Source organism: Eutrigla gurnardus (genome assembly GCF_963514095.1).
Source record: "Eutrigla gurnardus genome assembly, chromosome: 21".
Lineage (NCBI taxonomy): Eukaryota > Metazoa > Chordata > Actinopteri > Perciformes > Triglidae > Eutrigla > Eutrigla gurnardus.
The window spans coordinates 1,439,869-1,454,744 of NC_139932.1; the positions used below are offsets into that span (position 1 = coordinate 1,439,869).

The window sequence follows — 14,876 nt, forward strand, 5'->3', positions numbered from 1 at the left end:
TAAGTCAGATGGCATGTAGCCTGTAAGCTAACTGCTGATTGGTCCGTGGGCAGGCATATAGCACTGCAGTCAACCTATCAAACGAAGCAAACCGGGATGCTGACTGTGGCGTAGCCCCCCCCCCTCCTGCTGACGGACTGCGGTCTGCATGGCTCTGTTTGGATAGAGCAGGTACATTGAAATAAAGCGGTCCCGTCGTATGACATGTTTTGTCGCTAAATGGCGCCACACCATTCTCTATCTGCCCTGCAGCGCTTTATCGTGGGTTATGCATTGAGGTCCATTTTGTGTCAAGTGTGTCTCTGTGTGCTTGACTAAAGACCTGAATGCTGATGCGTTTTGTGCTCAGGCGAGTGGATGCTGAAGATTCGGGGCTGACATGATATAAGCGTCTCGGTCTCCGCCAGGCTGCTGCAGCGCCGAGCCCGCAGAATCGCCGGGATACGGGGACTGTCCATCTAATTCCGTCGGTGTTTCCGGAAAGCTTCGCCTTCTCCTTGCGGATAACCTCGACATCATGGTACCGACGCTGCTCTCCAGAGGTGATGTGAGCTGAAGCCGCAGAGCTGTCCGTGTGCTTAGACGCTGATGCGGCTGTGACAGAAGCGAGCATGGCTGCCGGGAAGTTGCTGCTCTATGCTGGGCTCTCTCTTTCTCTCTGCGCCCTGGGCATGCTGGCCGTGGCGATGTGCTCCGACCACTGGTACGAGACTGACGCCAGGAGGTACAGGGATCGGTGCCGAAGCTTTTCCAGCCGCCGTAAAGACCCGGGTTTCATCTACATCCCCAACAACAGCCTGCCGCTGCGGGCCAGCCTCCACAGCCCGGCTCGCTGGGAGGACAAGCTGCTGCTGGCCCGGAACCGGCGGCAGCTGTTTGCCATGAGCGCCGCGGTGGAGTGCGGCAGGCAGTACAACTCAACCAACATGGGGCTGTGGAGAAGATGCCATCGGCTGGGCTTCGACCAAGACATCGAACACCTCATCCAGAAAGGTAGGAGCGCAAGAAACCAATCAGGCTGCTCTGACGTCCGCTTCACTGCTCTACATGTTCTTTATATCAGCACCCCTACCTGTCCGCCCGACCCTCACATGATGACGTCATCACTCCAGGGTCAGAATCACTTAGACAAGAAAGGTCCTCCATCTCTCAATCAGAGTTCTGCTAGATGCTTTAGTCACTCACCTTTGTCCACATCTGGACCGGCCCAATGGTGCTGTCCACATCTGGACCAGCCCAGTGGTGGCTGGATTCACCTGCCCGGTCCACATCTGAACCGGCCCAATGGTGGCTGGATTCACCTGCCCGGTCCACATCTGAACGGCCCAATCCTCTCACACTCTGGACATGTGTTTTATCATCTCAAAAATATCTCCAAATTGAGGGGCTTTCTGTCAAAATCAGACTCAGAAAAATTAATCCACGCTTTTATAACAAGTAGATTAGATTACTGTAATGGTTTATTCACTGGACTCTCAAAATCAAGTACTCAGAGGTTACAACTAATTCAAAATGCAGCTGCACGCATTCTCACTGGTACCAAGAAATATCAACACATCACACCCGTTCTTAAATCTTTGCACTGGTTACCTGTTAGTACAAGAATCGATTTCAAAATACTACTCCTGGTTTACAAAGCACTACATACCCTTGCACCTCAATACATCACAGATATGCTCACCACTTACACCCCAGCAAGAACACTTCGGTCAACAGGCAGTGGCAACTTACTCATTCCTCGCACCAGATCCAACGAAGGCGAGGCAGCTTTTAGTGTATATGTGCCACGAAAATGGAACACCTTGCCTGATACAGTTAGACATGCCACGTCAGTAGCCATCTTTAAAAACAGACTAAAAACATATCTTTTCTCAACAGCATTCTGCTGAACTGTGTGTATGTGTGTGTGTGCATGTGCCCATATGTGATTGTGTCAGTGGGTGCGCATGTGTGAGTCTAAGTGTGTATGTGCTGAAGATGACATATATGATTGTTTACTTGCACTCTTCTTGTTTCCTATTTGATTTCTAACTGATTTCTATATAACTATGTATACCTGTTGTGAAGCACATTGAGTCTGCCTTGTGCATGAAATGCGCTTTATAAATAAAGTTGAATTGAATTGAATTGAATTATATGCTGGAGTGATGAAACCAGAACACAGTAAAGGTTGGCGATGAGCACCTAAAAAGATATTCCTATTTCACATTCCATCAGGGCTCTCATCCTAAAACTACCCTTCTACACTTCACCATAATAATCTGGCTGTTCTAATTGGAAAACAAGGCCCCCCAAAAGTATGAAAGTAAATGCAGCCTTCAGTGGTCTGAAGTACACACAGAAAAATATTTACACATTTAGTAGTACTAGAACTAGTAGTACTGTGGACTAAGATAGCAGTATTTCCCAGGAATAAAGGCCCATTGTCACAATGACAGAGCCTTGGGGTCATCAGATACAATACACCGCAACATTCTGCATTTAAAGGAGACAGACCCAGCTCATTTCCAGGTTTATTCATGTATTATGGGGTTCTACTAGAACATGTGTACATGCTTTAATGGTCAATTTATGCTGTATTTTTGAGGGAGATTCTGGTAATTAAAATTATCTGCTTAAAAAATATATTGGTGGATAGTATGATTTAAAAACATAGTCACAGAACACCCACAACATGATTATTATTATTGTTATTTAATTGTTTATTGTGACCAAGATCCAGGCTGAGTGGGACATGTAAAAATCCAGTCAAACGAGTGCTCTCTGGTGGACAACTTCGTAACAGAGACGATATCGCTGCCTGCTTTGTTGATCACATCTGAGGTTTTGGTCGAACAAAATAAGCCGTTTGAAGACAAAACAACTTGTCATTATTGGTTTAATTTTCTAGAACAATTCATTTTGTGAAACATGATGAAAGATGACAGATCACACACACCAATCACAACATTAAACACAAATCTCTCCAGTTAAAAGCCATTCCAAAAACTAGCATTTCCGTTTCCAAAGGGAGAAAAATGGCTGAGACCAAAGTGAATCATCAATCATAATATCTCCTTCAGACTCAACTCAAACAGGCATGTTCTATACTGTGTGTGTGTGAGAGTGTGTTTGTGTGTGTGTGTGTGAGAGAGAGAGAGAGTGTGTGTGTGTGTGTGTGTGTGTGTGTGTGTGTGTGTGTGTGTGTGTGTGTTTGTGTGTGTGTGTGCTGCAGCTGTGCCTTCATTTGAGGATGCCTCAGTGGCCTTGATGCCCTACCATCTGCAGTCCTGGGCAGCCCAGTCCCTGTGCTCAGTGATTGTATGAATGCCTCCATTGAGGGCTCTATTTATTCCAGCTCACAGCTCCATCAGCGATGAAGAGTACATCATCACCATGCATCTGACAGGAACTTCACATTGACTGTGGAGAATATTGATCTCCATATGATTTACATATGCAATACTGTGATCCACTCACAACACTAATCACACCGTTGTAAACACTTCAGTGCTCACAATCAGCTGGCTGATCTTTAGTGACACAGTGAAATCCATCAGCTAGCCAACGATGACTCCCACCAACAACTACTGCTACTCTAGTGTCACTACTGCTACTCCAACTACTACTACTGCTACTACAACTAACCTACTACTGCTACTTCTGTGTACTGCTACTGCCACTATGCCTACTATACTTTTACCACTACTACTGCTACTACAACTACACTACTACTGCTACTTCTGTGTACTGCTACTGCCACTACTGCTACTATACTCCTACCACTACTACTGCTACTACAACTAACCTAGTACTGCTACTTCTGTGTACTGCTACTGCCACTACTCCTACCACTACTTACTGCTACTATAACTAATGTACTACTGCTACTCATACCACTACTACTGCTACTACAACTACACCACTACTGCTACTTCTGTGTACTGCTACTGCCACTACTCCTACTATACTCATACCACTACTACTGCTACTACAACTACACTACTACTGCCACTTCTGTGTACTGCTACTGCCACTACTCCTACTATACTCCTACCACTACTACTGCTACTACAACTAACCTACTACTGCTACTTCTGTGTACTGCTACTGCCACTACTCCTACTATACTCATACCACTACTACTGCTACTACAACTAAACTACTACTGCTACTTCTCTTTACTGCTACTGCCACTACTTCTAGCACTACTTACTGTTACTATAACTAATGTACTACTGCTACTTATCTGTAATGCTAATGCCACTACTCCTACCAGTACTTACTGCTACTATAAGTAACATACTACTGCTACTTATCTGTAATGCTAATGCCACTACTCCTACCAGTACTTACTGCTACTATAAGTAACATACTACTGCTACTTATCTGTACTGCCACTACTACTACCAGTACTTACTGCTACTTACCGTAAATCCTCTAATATAGGCCCGGGCTTTTATTTACTCAAGCGTATCGCAGCCTGGGCCTTTATTGGAAGGAGGCCAGAATAAGAGACAGGCCCCTATTTCTATGTGAGCAAAACGGACTAGCAGTAGAATTAATAAAAAACAGATAATGGGCCCTAGTTTCGTGGCGCAGCGCAGGGCGGCGCAGGATGGCAGAGCCGGCGTAATGCAAGTTTCGACCCGCGCAGCCTTGCGCATGGTCAGTTTGGCAGTTTGGTGGAACGCCTGCGCCAAGATGGGTGTGGCGGCGCAGCAGGGGGAGGCGTCACAGATTCAGCTTGGCGTAGCGGAAGTTTCGTGGCAAAAAGCCTCGCCGAGACTTCGCCGAAAGCCAGCCAGCTCCAACCTAGTCTACTCTTGGCGTAAGGCGCAAGGCGCAAATAAAGTCCATTAATTCAAGGCGAATTACAGCTGGCGGAGTGGAAGTTTGGCTGACCGGCGTGCAGTGCGTACACGTCACTGAGACCTCACAGGCAGGTTTCCACAGTTCCAGGCACATTTAAATGCAATAAATAATCACAACAAACACTATTTAATGCAACTAATTGAATCAACACGTGAATTTATATCTATATAGATTGTCCCGTCACTATTGACGTCAGATCCAAAACATCTCCCTCTCTCTTTCCTGTTTTTTATAATATCGGCATTGTTATTATTATGATACGCACGCACAGCGCTTGATGCGCGTGGTTGGAGTGGCGGCGCTGCTTCTGTCATCGGGTTGTCAAGTGACGAAACTTGCACTGAACCTCCCCTAACGCATTAAAGGTGAGGAGAGGAGCTCATTTGATTGGTGAAGATCTGAATCGGCTGTGTTAATCCCAGTCCACGCCTCGTCTCCTCCTCGTCTCCCACTCACGCCTTCATCTCCTCCCTCTTTCCCACTTGTGCGGGTGGGAGTGACGGGAGGCGTGCCTGTGCTAGCCTGCGCGGTGCATGAAACTTGCAAAGTCGGTGTGGCGCACATGCGCTGCGCGCTGACTACGCCTAGTCTACGAAACTAGGGCCCTTTGTGTCTATTCAAACCTATAAAATACTAGGTGCTCTGCAGCTGCCATATTACGCTTGCCAGTAGGCTTGTTCAGGATGGTCTTGGCTTGACTTGACTTGACTTATCACGCCAACGAGAGCTGCAGGTGTCTGAGGGGGCAGCCTCTAAAAGAGACCGTAGCCAAACACCGTCAAAGTCGGACAACAAAGTCAATGTGACTATGGTGCTCAAGCGATAGAACACATCAGCAAACCAAAGAGGATATGTTATATATATATATATATATATATAGCTGGTGTAGGTTGACTTTGTTGTCCGACTTGACGGTGCTTGGCTACGGTCCGCCCCCTCGGACACCTGCAGCTCTCGTCGGCGTGATAAGTCAAGTCAAGTCAAGCCAAGACCATCCTGAACATGCCAAGTCGAATGCATTGCGGGGCATACCGTAAATGCTCTAATATAGCCTCAGCCAAAATCTTCGCGACGTGAACCTGACAATGAATGGGAAGCGTGGAAATAACGCTACCTGTCGACACTTGCCCCAGCAAATGTTGGAGACCGGCCGGTAATAGAATACAGGCCAGTATTAGAGGATTTACGGTATCTATACTGCTCCTGCCACTACTCCTACCACTACTTTCTGCTACTATAACTAACATACTACTGCTACTTATCGTTACTGCTCCTGTCACTACTCCTACCACTACTTTCTGCTACTATAATTAACATACTACTGCTACTTCCGTGCTGCTGCTGCCACGACTCTGACTCCTACCTCTACGACTGTTACCTATCTGTACTACCACTACACCTGCTGCTTCTACTAGAGTTGTTTGTACTACTGATGCTAGTATTACTCCCACTGCTTCTACTTCTACTGTCACTACTACTACTTCTACTGGGCTTTGTTTGTGGCTGGAAAGTAACTGTAGGATTACCAGAAGAAGGAGCAGTCTCATGTCACTCCCTGTACTCCGTTGCCAGTGTGAGCTTTTTTTTCCAAATCTAGTGAGTGAATTCAATGTATTTGGTACATGTATTATATTTTTAACACTGTTATATTGGTATTGAAATGCAAGACAGTAAATTAAACGTTTTTTAACCATCAATAAAGGTTTCTATTTCCATCTGGAAACAGTCAATATAAAAACATACAATTTAACACAAGGGATTGGATTTTATCCACAAGGCGGTGCCATTGTTCAATGTAATTGTTACATTGTGGGAAGTTTTTAACAGTTTAAACATTTCAAAGCAAGTGAAGGCATTTTAAAGATTAGTAACATCTATGGGAGAATCTTTTTTAGAAATCAGAGAGTACAATCTCATATCTACCTCCAAATTACATACTACATTACATAACATAAAACATATGTTTGATATGTTGCTTATGTGGCATTTATTAGATAAGATACGAGTTTATATCTTTTATCTAAAACTGAAGGTTTATCACATTTATCACATACAACCCGTCTCACTTCACAACACCATAGCTACATTAGGCACAGTGCAAAATGTATTATTTTCGCAATAGCTAAAACATGGATGTAGCTCACAGACTGGAGCTCTTAAATTGTGAGATGCCAACATCATTTGGCCTGTTCTTTTAATCTTGGCCAGCTTCTGTGTCAGATGACTGTCGTGTGTTCTTCTATGAAAACAGATTCAATATTTTAGCATATTTAAATTTATCAACATTTCTAGCAAGAAATGTGCATCTTTAAGCGTCTTTGTTCAGTGATTGTACATCATCTCTAGTTTGTTAGATATAAGGATTATTTCATGTCTTCCCAGAAAATCGTTGGCTTGCCACAATTTCATTGCTGTGGTGGTTGCTATGGGCGCTGCTAACCCAAGTAGCCTGTTTGAATCATTGTCTTTATCTACGATGTAAAAGTCCTTGATAACTCAGCAATAAAAAATCTTGATCAAGTCCATTTTCTATAGTAGAAGTCTTTCTAAAGTCAGTCAACCCTTTAATGCTGGGTTTTTATAAATAAACAATATAAATGACATCACAAAAAATATTATAATCGGATTAATAAATTGGAAAAAAGGGGTTAGGGGTTAGGGTTATTAGAAGACAGGGTTCGGGGTTAGGGTTAGCAGCAGACAGGTTTGGGGTTAGCAGCAGACAGGTTTCGGGGTTAGCAGCAGACGGGTTCGGGGTTAGCAGCAGACAGGTTTCGGGGTTAGCAGCAGACAGGTTTCGGGGTTAGCAGCAGACAGGGTTGGTGTTAGCAGCAGACAGGGTTGGGGTGAGCAGCAGACAGGTTTGGGGTTAGCAGCAGACAGGTTTGGGGTTAGCAACAGACAGGTTTCGGGGTTAGCAGCAGACAGGTTTCGGGGATAGCAGCAGACAGGTTCGGGGTTAGCAGCAGACAGGTTCGGGGTTAGCAGCAGACAGGGTTCGGGGTTGGAATGGAGCGATACACTTTTCTTGTCCGATAACGATACCTTGACCTTGAGTTCTGGCTGCAACAACTAATCAATAAAAAAAATAGTTAAATGGTTAATAGTCAACAAATTTAAACATTGAATAGTTAATCATCCGACACATGGCATATGTTAGCTTGGTTTCTGATGCCATGAGTAGCCATGTGACCTCCTGCTGACTCTCATTGTGTTTGACACGCTGGGGAAAGAAAGGGAAGATGAAACGGCAGCAGTGCCTAGGCTATTGGGTCTGGAGAGGATGAGGAGAAAGGAGAGAAGAGGATTACAAAGAGAGGAGTTGTGGGGGCTTTGGACTCCTCATCTGTTGCCATCTGTTGTCACTTTGTGAGAAAAAGGGCTCTTCAGGTCCTCATCGTGACATTCACAGTCCCATCCAAGCAGAAAGAGCAGGGAGAGGCTCCAGATTGGATTACTCCAATCCTCAGGGGCCCTTTATCATGGGGAGGGCTAAATGAGACACTACAGGAGTCTAAAGGTGTCACACCTGTGCCCCAGGTGCTGCTCACCTTACACACCCATGGGAATTCACTTCCACTGTTACTGCTTGATGATGACTAGGGGAACACATTGGTCCTTCATCTTTGACAATAAAAGAGCCAAACGTCCACCACGTGTCTGTATTTTGATGTAGCCTGTATGCCAAACAAAAATTTGTGTCGCAGACAGCATTGGTTGGGCTGAAAGGGAAAACTACAAGTAAGACAATGGAAAACTACATGTGAAGACCTTGGAGTTAGAAAGAATTGACCTTACCAGAGGCGCTGCTAGAATTGCAGACCTAATCTTGTTCAAATCAAATGTTCAACCATTTGGTCGAGTTGCATTTTGTAGGTGCAAATTGACAAGAAATAAGAATGTGGAATAAAATAAATATCTCTTGCTCTGCTGCATCCATTTGATCCTATTGTTTTTAAAATGTCCCTGCAGCACAAGGCAGTGGAATAGTCTTGACATATATTTCTTTATTAGGCCATGAAAAGTAGAGATAGAAAAGGAGCTTAAAGGCATCATAGACTATTTTATTCAGAACACTTTCTGTTATATTGCTTGAAATCATTGTAACATGCCGATATATGTACATTAAAATCACTGACATAACAAAATTAAAAAAAGTCCTCTGTGGGGGGGCAGGACTGTCAAAAGCACGTCCAACTTTTTTCTCCAGGCCGCAGAAAATAGTTGGCTGTCTGTGAATTCGTTCTTCCCGATTACGCACACTCTGCCAGTCTCGAGCACTCGTTGGCTGTGCACAAGCGGCAGAGGCAGTAGCTACAGCCAGCCAGCGAGTTACACAACCAAAGTAAAAGAAGAAAATTCAAGAGGAACTGCAGAATGACTGAGAAATTACCAACAGCTGTTAGCAAAAGAAGAGGAGGGACACAGTCAGGAGCAACACCAGAGTAAACATCGGTGAACATCGGTCAAGTTTTTAACTTAGTTGAGCGTGAGATTTTGGCTGAAGGTATGTGTCCACAGGCAGCGTTATTTCCACGCTTCCCATTCATTGTCTATGCAAGAAGCCGTGCAATGCCTTCACATTGCAGCGAGTTTCTAAAGACGGGGCGCCGCCTCCCGCAAGCTCTCGAAAATCTTTTAAACTGACTGTTGTCGATCTAAAATAAAGACAGATTCAGCAACTGCATAGCTTATTTATAGATTTTCTAGACAGGTAATTATCGGCTTTGTTTTGCGTTAAAGGGGTTACATTTCATGATATGTGTATCCATGAGATCGCTTATGTATGTATTCACCAACGCAATCTTCGCTAGACTGTAGGACACCATGTAAGTTTGTTAACGTTCTGTTACAAGTATGTAATCTTAACACTACCTGTGTGTTATTTTGTGGCCTCTCTTAGCTTTGAAAGCATTACGTTAGTTTGTGCCAATCAGAATCCTCAGAATCAACAACAACCAATAACACAAGCGACTTCCTGTGACGCTTGAGAACCTAAAACTGTTTCTCCCAGTTGACAAGACAACACATAACCGGCGTTATCAGAAATCTCCACTTTGGCCGGAGTTCTTATGAATAATCGTTTCCTGTGATAAAAACGGGGTTGTCGTGTAAATGAGAGGCCAAACCGCGTGGAAATATCTGCTATCCCTTCGTGTAAACGATGCCTTAAATAGCACCCTTTGCCTTGTGTCCTAGTTTGTCACCCCTGGGAGTCAGTAAAGATTCATCTTGTAAACTTGGATGTAGCTGGTGTATTTTGTAGTTCATCAGGCCCATTGATTGGTTGAATTTAAATTTTGACTTTATGTCTAATTGGAAATACATCAACAGCTCCGTGAGCGGAAATTCAATAAAAAAATTAAAAAAAAAACATCACACACAAACAACACACCTTACCTTAATCTTGCATACAACTTCTATAGCGAATTGAAGACAGCCACAATCACACAGGCTTTAATTATTCCTCTTTGTCCAATCCTTGGACAAAGATGTCATCTTAAATACTGCAGTGATTTAGGTGATGTGCACTGTGCACGAGAGGAGTCATTAGAACTATGAGCAGAAGTGAGTAGCACAGCACCATGCAGTGAGACAGAATGAATGTGATGCCAGTGACACAGGAGGAAGAAAACGTGAAATCAAACACCACCACCAGTTATATGCATGCATGACTTACCAGAGGATTATTGTATTAAAGATTGTTGTCAATGTTGACGTTCCACCCAGACCTGAGACATCCAGACCTGAGGCATGCAGACCTGAGACATCCAGACCCGAGACATCCAGACTCGAGACATCCAGACCTGAGACATCCAGACCTGAGACATGCAGACCTGAGACATCCAGACCTGAGATATGCAGACCTGGGACATCCAGACCTGAGACATCCACGTCCGCGACCCCTTGTGTTATAGGGAAAATAAAAATACCTGAGCAAACCGTCTCAGATAAACCATTCACTAAAAATAATAAAGAACACAAAAATGGAATTGTTCCAGGCTGCGTTGATTATTTATTTTCTCACTTTTATTTACAATCAATTTCAGCATAACATAGATCAAGTCCAGTAACTGTATTATTGCATGGCTGCTTAATATGTAAGGAGGATTTCTGGTTCGCATTATTGATAAAGTATGATTTGTGTGGTGCTTCCTGGTTTAGACCTGCTTTTAAGAGGTGGAGAACTTCCCGCAGCGCAGAATAGAAGTGCGCTCTCACTTTTTTTTTCAAAACACAGTTTTTGTAAATACGGGGAATATATTTAGGCGCACTCTTACACGAGCGCAAACTGAAAGCACTACTTGCCTCTTTCCGTTCATGTGGCGCTTTCATCCAAGTGTCCCTGTTTGTAAATACTGTTTTATGTTTTTACGTGCTAGTTGCGAACGGATTGCACCTCAAGTGGCCGCAAATGCGTTAGTAAATCTGGCCCTGAGTCCTAAGTGCCATCGGTGTATGGATGTGTGTGAATGAGTGTGTAGACCGAATGTAGACTGAATGTAGTGTAAAGAGCCTTGAGTAGTGGGAAAGACTAGAAAAGAGACATATTCCGGTCCATTTGTAACAGCCTCTTGGGGGAGGAGTCATTGTATTCAGGGGAGTTCCTGTTTTATGGCTGTGGGTCATTCCCGTCCCCTATGCTCTACCTCCGCCCTCATTCGTGACTGTCCAACCGTTTGAAGTTGTATTTTTAATGAAGCTGTTGAAATATGTCCTCAAAATACAATCAGAAATGTGACTGACGGGCCTTGGAGTGTGCGTTCATTGTCAAACAGGTGTGAGATTGGTCTCACTCCTTTTTACCCTTCGTTAGCAAGAATGAAAGCAGCTTTGTGAAGCTGGAAGCCCACTCTGTGCGCGTGGCTTGGATTCCCTCTGGAACCCGGAATGGTCCCTTGTGGCTATTTTCTATTTTATAATTCTATTTTTTTAATTTTATTTGTTTGAAGTTTGTTTTAATCAGTTCTGTCTCGCTGTAGCACACTCAGTGCCTCTTGATTATTGCTTTTTAATCACCAATGTAGGGGTGTGCTATATTGACAAAAAAAAAGTATTTTGGGGGGATTTTGCCGATAACGATAATTTAAGATATTCATCCCTAATGAATGTGCTTGTAAAAGCCTTGTTTTGTACTAGCTCACTAGTAATAGCTATACATATGAACTTAAACTAAATTAACTTAAAACGGTATAAATATAATACAATACAGAAACACTGAAATCACCAGAGCAGGTATTTCAAACAGTGCAAGTATGAGAAACAATTTCAAAGTGGCCTACAGGATTAACTTTGTCAAATATTGCACAAAGACCAACACAAACTACTATCAGAGCCTTTAAAACTGATGAAATGTTCAATGAGAGGTATGGCTCGGATGTTCTGCTCGACCACAAATCCGTGAAATCTTCTTTAGTTGCCTGTCTTGTCGTAGGGAACTCTTTTGCCGAGTGTGTTTTTGTTGCCGGTACCGTAGCTGGTTGGCTCGACGATTTTCATAAGCTTCATATTCTGTGCGCTGGTTAACTCGCGGATGATGAAAAAAGTGAGTTGTCAGCGGTCTTTAATGGGTACCGCTTTTCGACTGTCTGTAGATCGCCGTCCGTCTTTACAAAGCTGAACCAGCTCCATGTGAGTGACGTTGATCCACATCCAGCTGTTGGTTGGTTGTGTTTTATCTCCTGCCACTGTTTTATCGCTCGTTTTCAGATTCAGCCAATCAGCAGCCACGGCCACGCTACTAGGCTTGAAATTAAGTGAAGGTTTCTGCCAATATCAGCCTTGCAGGCAGGATTAAGACTGGAGGTGTTATTGTCATGGGACATTCCATTCTAAACTAAATGGGCAAGAACTTTGATGAGATACATGTTGTTGTAAGTCAATTTACAGAAATATAAATGTATCTTATAGGGATGCAACAATACAGTTAGCCCACAGTTCAATACGTACCTCGGTTCTTGGTTTACGGTTTCGGTTCTGTTTCGGTACACAAAGAGAAAAAAAAATTGCTATTTATATATTCAAAAATGCTACCACCACAAATATAATCTGATTCTGTGGGAAACCCTGTGACACCTGTTGTGAGGCAATAGAAATTAGGGATGTCCCGATCCGATATTTAGATCGGATCGGCCGCCGATATTAGCAAAAAATGCATATCGATATCGGATCGGCCTGCACGGGAAAATCCCGATCCGGACTCCCGATCCAGTTTTTTTTTTTCAAAACTCCGGTCCGTGTTTTCCAGCGCACCAATGTAGTAATCCATTCCAGTTTTTTCCGTTTTTCCCCAAAATCCGGTTAGCGTTTTCCAGCACACCTAGCGCACACCTCGCGACCTGTCCAGCATTTACTAAACAACAACAAGACGGACTTGTCTGTGCATGTCCAGTGTTTCCCCTACCATTGTACAGGCCATAAAATCAATATGCCAAAAATAAGCCACCATCAATTCATTCATAAATCAATAAACAGTGTAGACAACAATCCTCGCTGCACACTCCCGCTACGTTCTTCTTTGTGTACTTTACACGCTTGATGTTGTTCTGATGCCGTTCCGCCTCGTTAAACCACCACGATGTATACTTTGAAAACACGGAGTTGACACTGTATTTTGATAATGTGGTGCACTCTTCAGACTCGTGGTGTGAGCGGAACCGGACCGGCTATGCGCTGCCTGCTCGCACAGATCCGCTCGTGCGCACATGCGCTGATGCAGGTTGAGTGTTGTCGATAAATATATGCACTCCTTCAAAACAACATCAAGCCATATTGTGTGTGTAGTATTAGGACGTGATGACGTGTGTACGGGCTAAAGCCCTTTTGGGCTGGAGCAGTGTGAATGCAAAGCAAGGGACCCCCTGTGGGGGGAGGATTGTTTTCGATAAACTGTGGAACTCTGAGTTACCTATTTCTACCTGAATCTGAAAACTATTAAGCTGTTGAGTAAACCCATAACTTAGATTTAACTTGATAAAATAGGATAATAATATGCACTCATATGTCGTTATAGTGTTTTACAGTATCTGTAGCTATTAATGTGATGCTCATCATTTTCCAGACATGTTTTTCCGGCCCCTAATTTTGGATAATTTCCATCAACCGGCACCTTAATAAGTCACTCTCTCCTTGTGATCTTGAGTACACTCTGGTTGAACAAAAATGTTGAATGCAAATATAATAATTGCAGAATTGCAGACTGCTTGCTGTGCCACCTGACTTAATCCAACTGCACCAATACACCATCCCACGCGTCTCGTCTGTTTAGGGTTTTTTCGGTGGGTACCACCGGGCCTGAAAAAAATTGTAGGGGAAACACTGATGTCCCACTAAGAATTTAAAGTTATCGATAAAAATGTCAGATTTATTTAACCCTGTTAAGAATAAACAGGTCAGCTTCTCATTACCAACCATTGTGGATTATTCAAACTAACCTAATTAAGTTGGCTAGTTGTTCTTAAGAGTAAAACCCTTTTCAACATAAGTCTGACAACAAAATAACTAAATATCTTTAATCTTTAATACATGCTTGGATCGGCCGATACTAAAAGCTACAATATCGGTATCGAATCGGAAGTGCAAAAAGCTGGATCGGGACATCCCTAATAGAAATGCTCCTTTTTGTACGTCTACCTCTTACTACTAGCTTTATTTGTATGATTTTTAGAAATAACATGTTCCAGTAGTCCCCAAGTTTCATTTTCTCCTGAGCCCTTACATTGGGAGCTCTTGCAACCCCTCTGTGAAGCAGCTTCTGCTGAGATTTCCAGAAGCATTTGGGATTCTTTAGAAAGCAGCTCTGTCTCCTGCAGCACCTCTCCAGCCTCGTCTTCCTCTGGCCTGTTTAACCAAGTCAAGACGGCGCTGTGGGATTATGGGAAGAGCCAGCATCAATCAGATCTTTTTTCTGGCTGCCTGTGAGGAGGGCGAGCAGATGAAGGGATCTCTGTGGCCACAGCTGCCTCCCTCACAAGAAAGGCCTTTCTACTGCTCAGGACTGCTGGACAAAACTAGAATTATGT

General features: G+C 43.6%; 1 protein-coding gene across 1 annotated transcript in view; it reads left to right on the plus strand.

Moving 5' to 3' along the window:
• The first annotated feature begins 209 nt into the window (after nucleotides 1-209).
• tmem178bb (transmembrane protein 178Bb) overlaps nucleotides 210-14,876 on the plus strand; it is a 112,930-nt gene continuing 98,263 nt past the window's right edge. Inside the window, exon 1 of the mRNA XM_084038537.1 lies at nucleotides 210-993. Within this exon, the coding sequence (XP_083894663.1) occupies nucleotides 612-993 (382 nt within the window). The 5' untranslated portion in view covers nucleotides 210-611. The remainder of the gene's footprint in view (nucleotides 994-14,876) is intronic.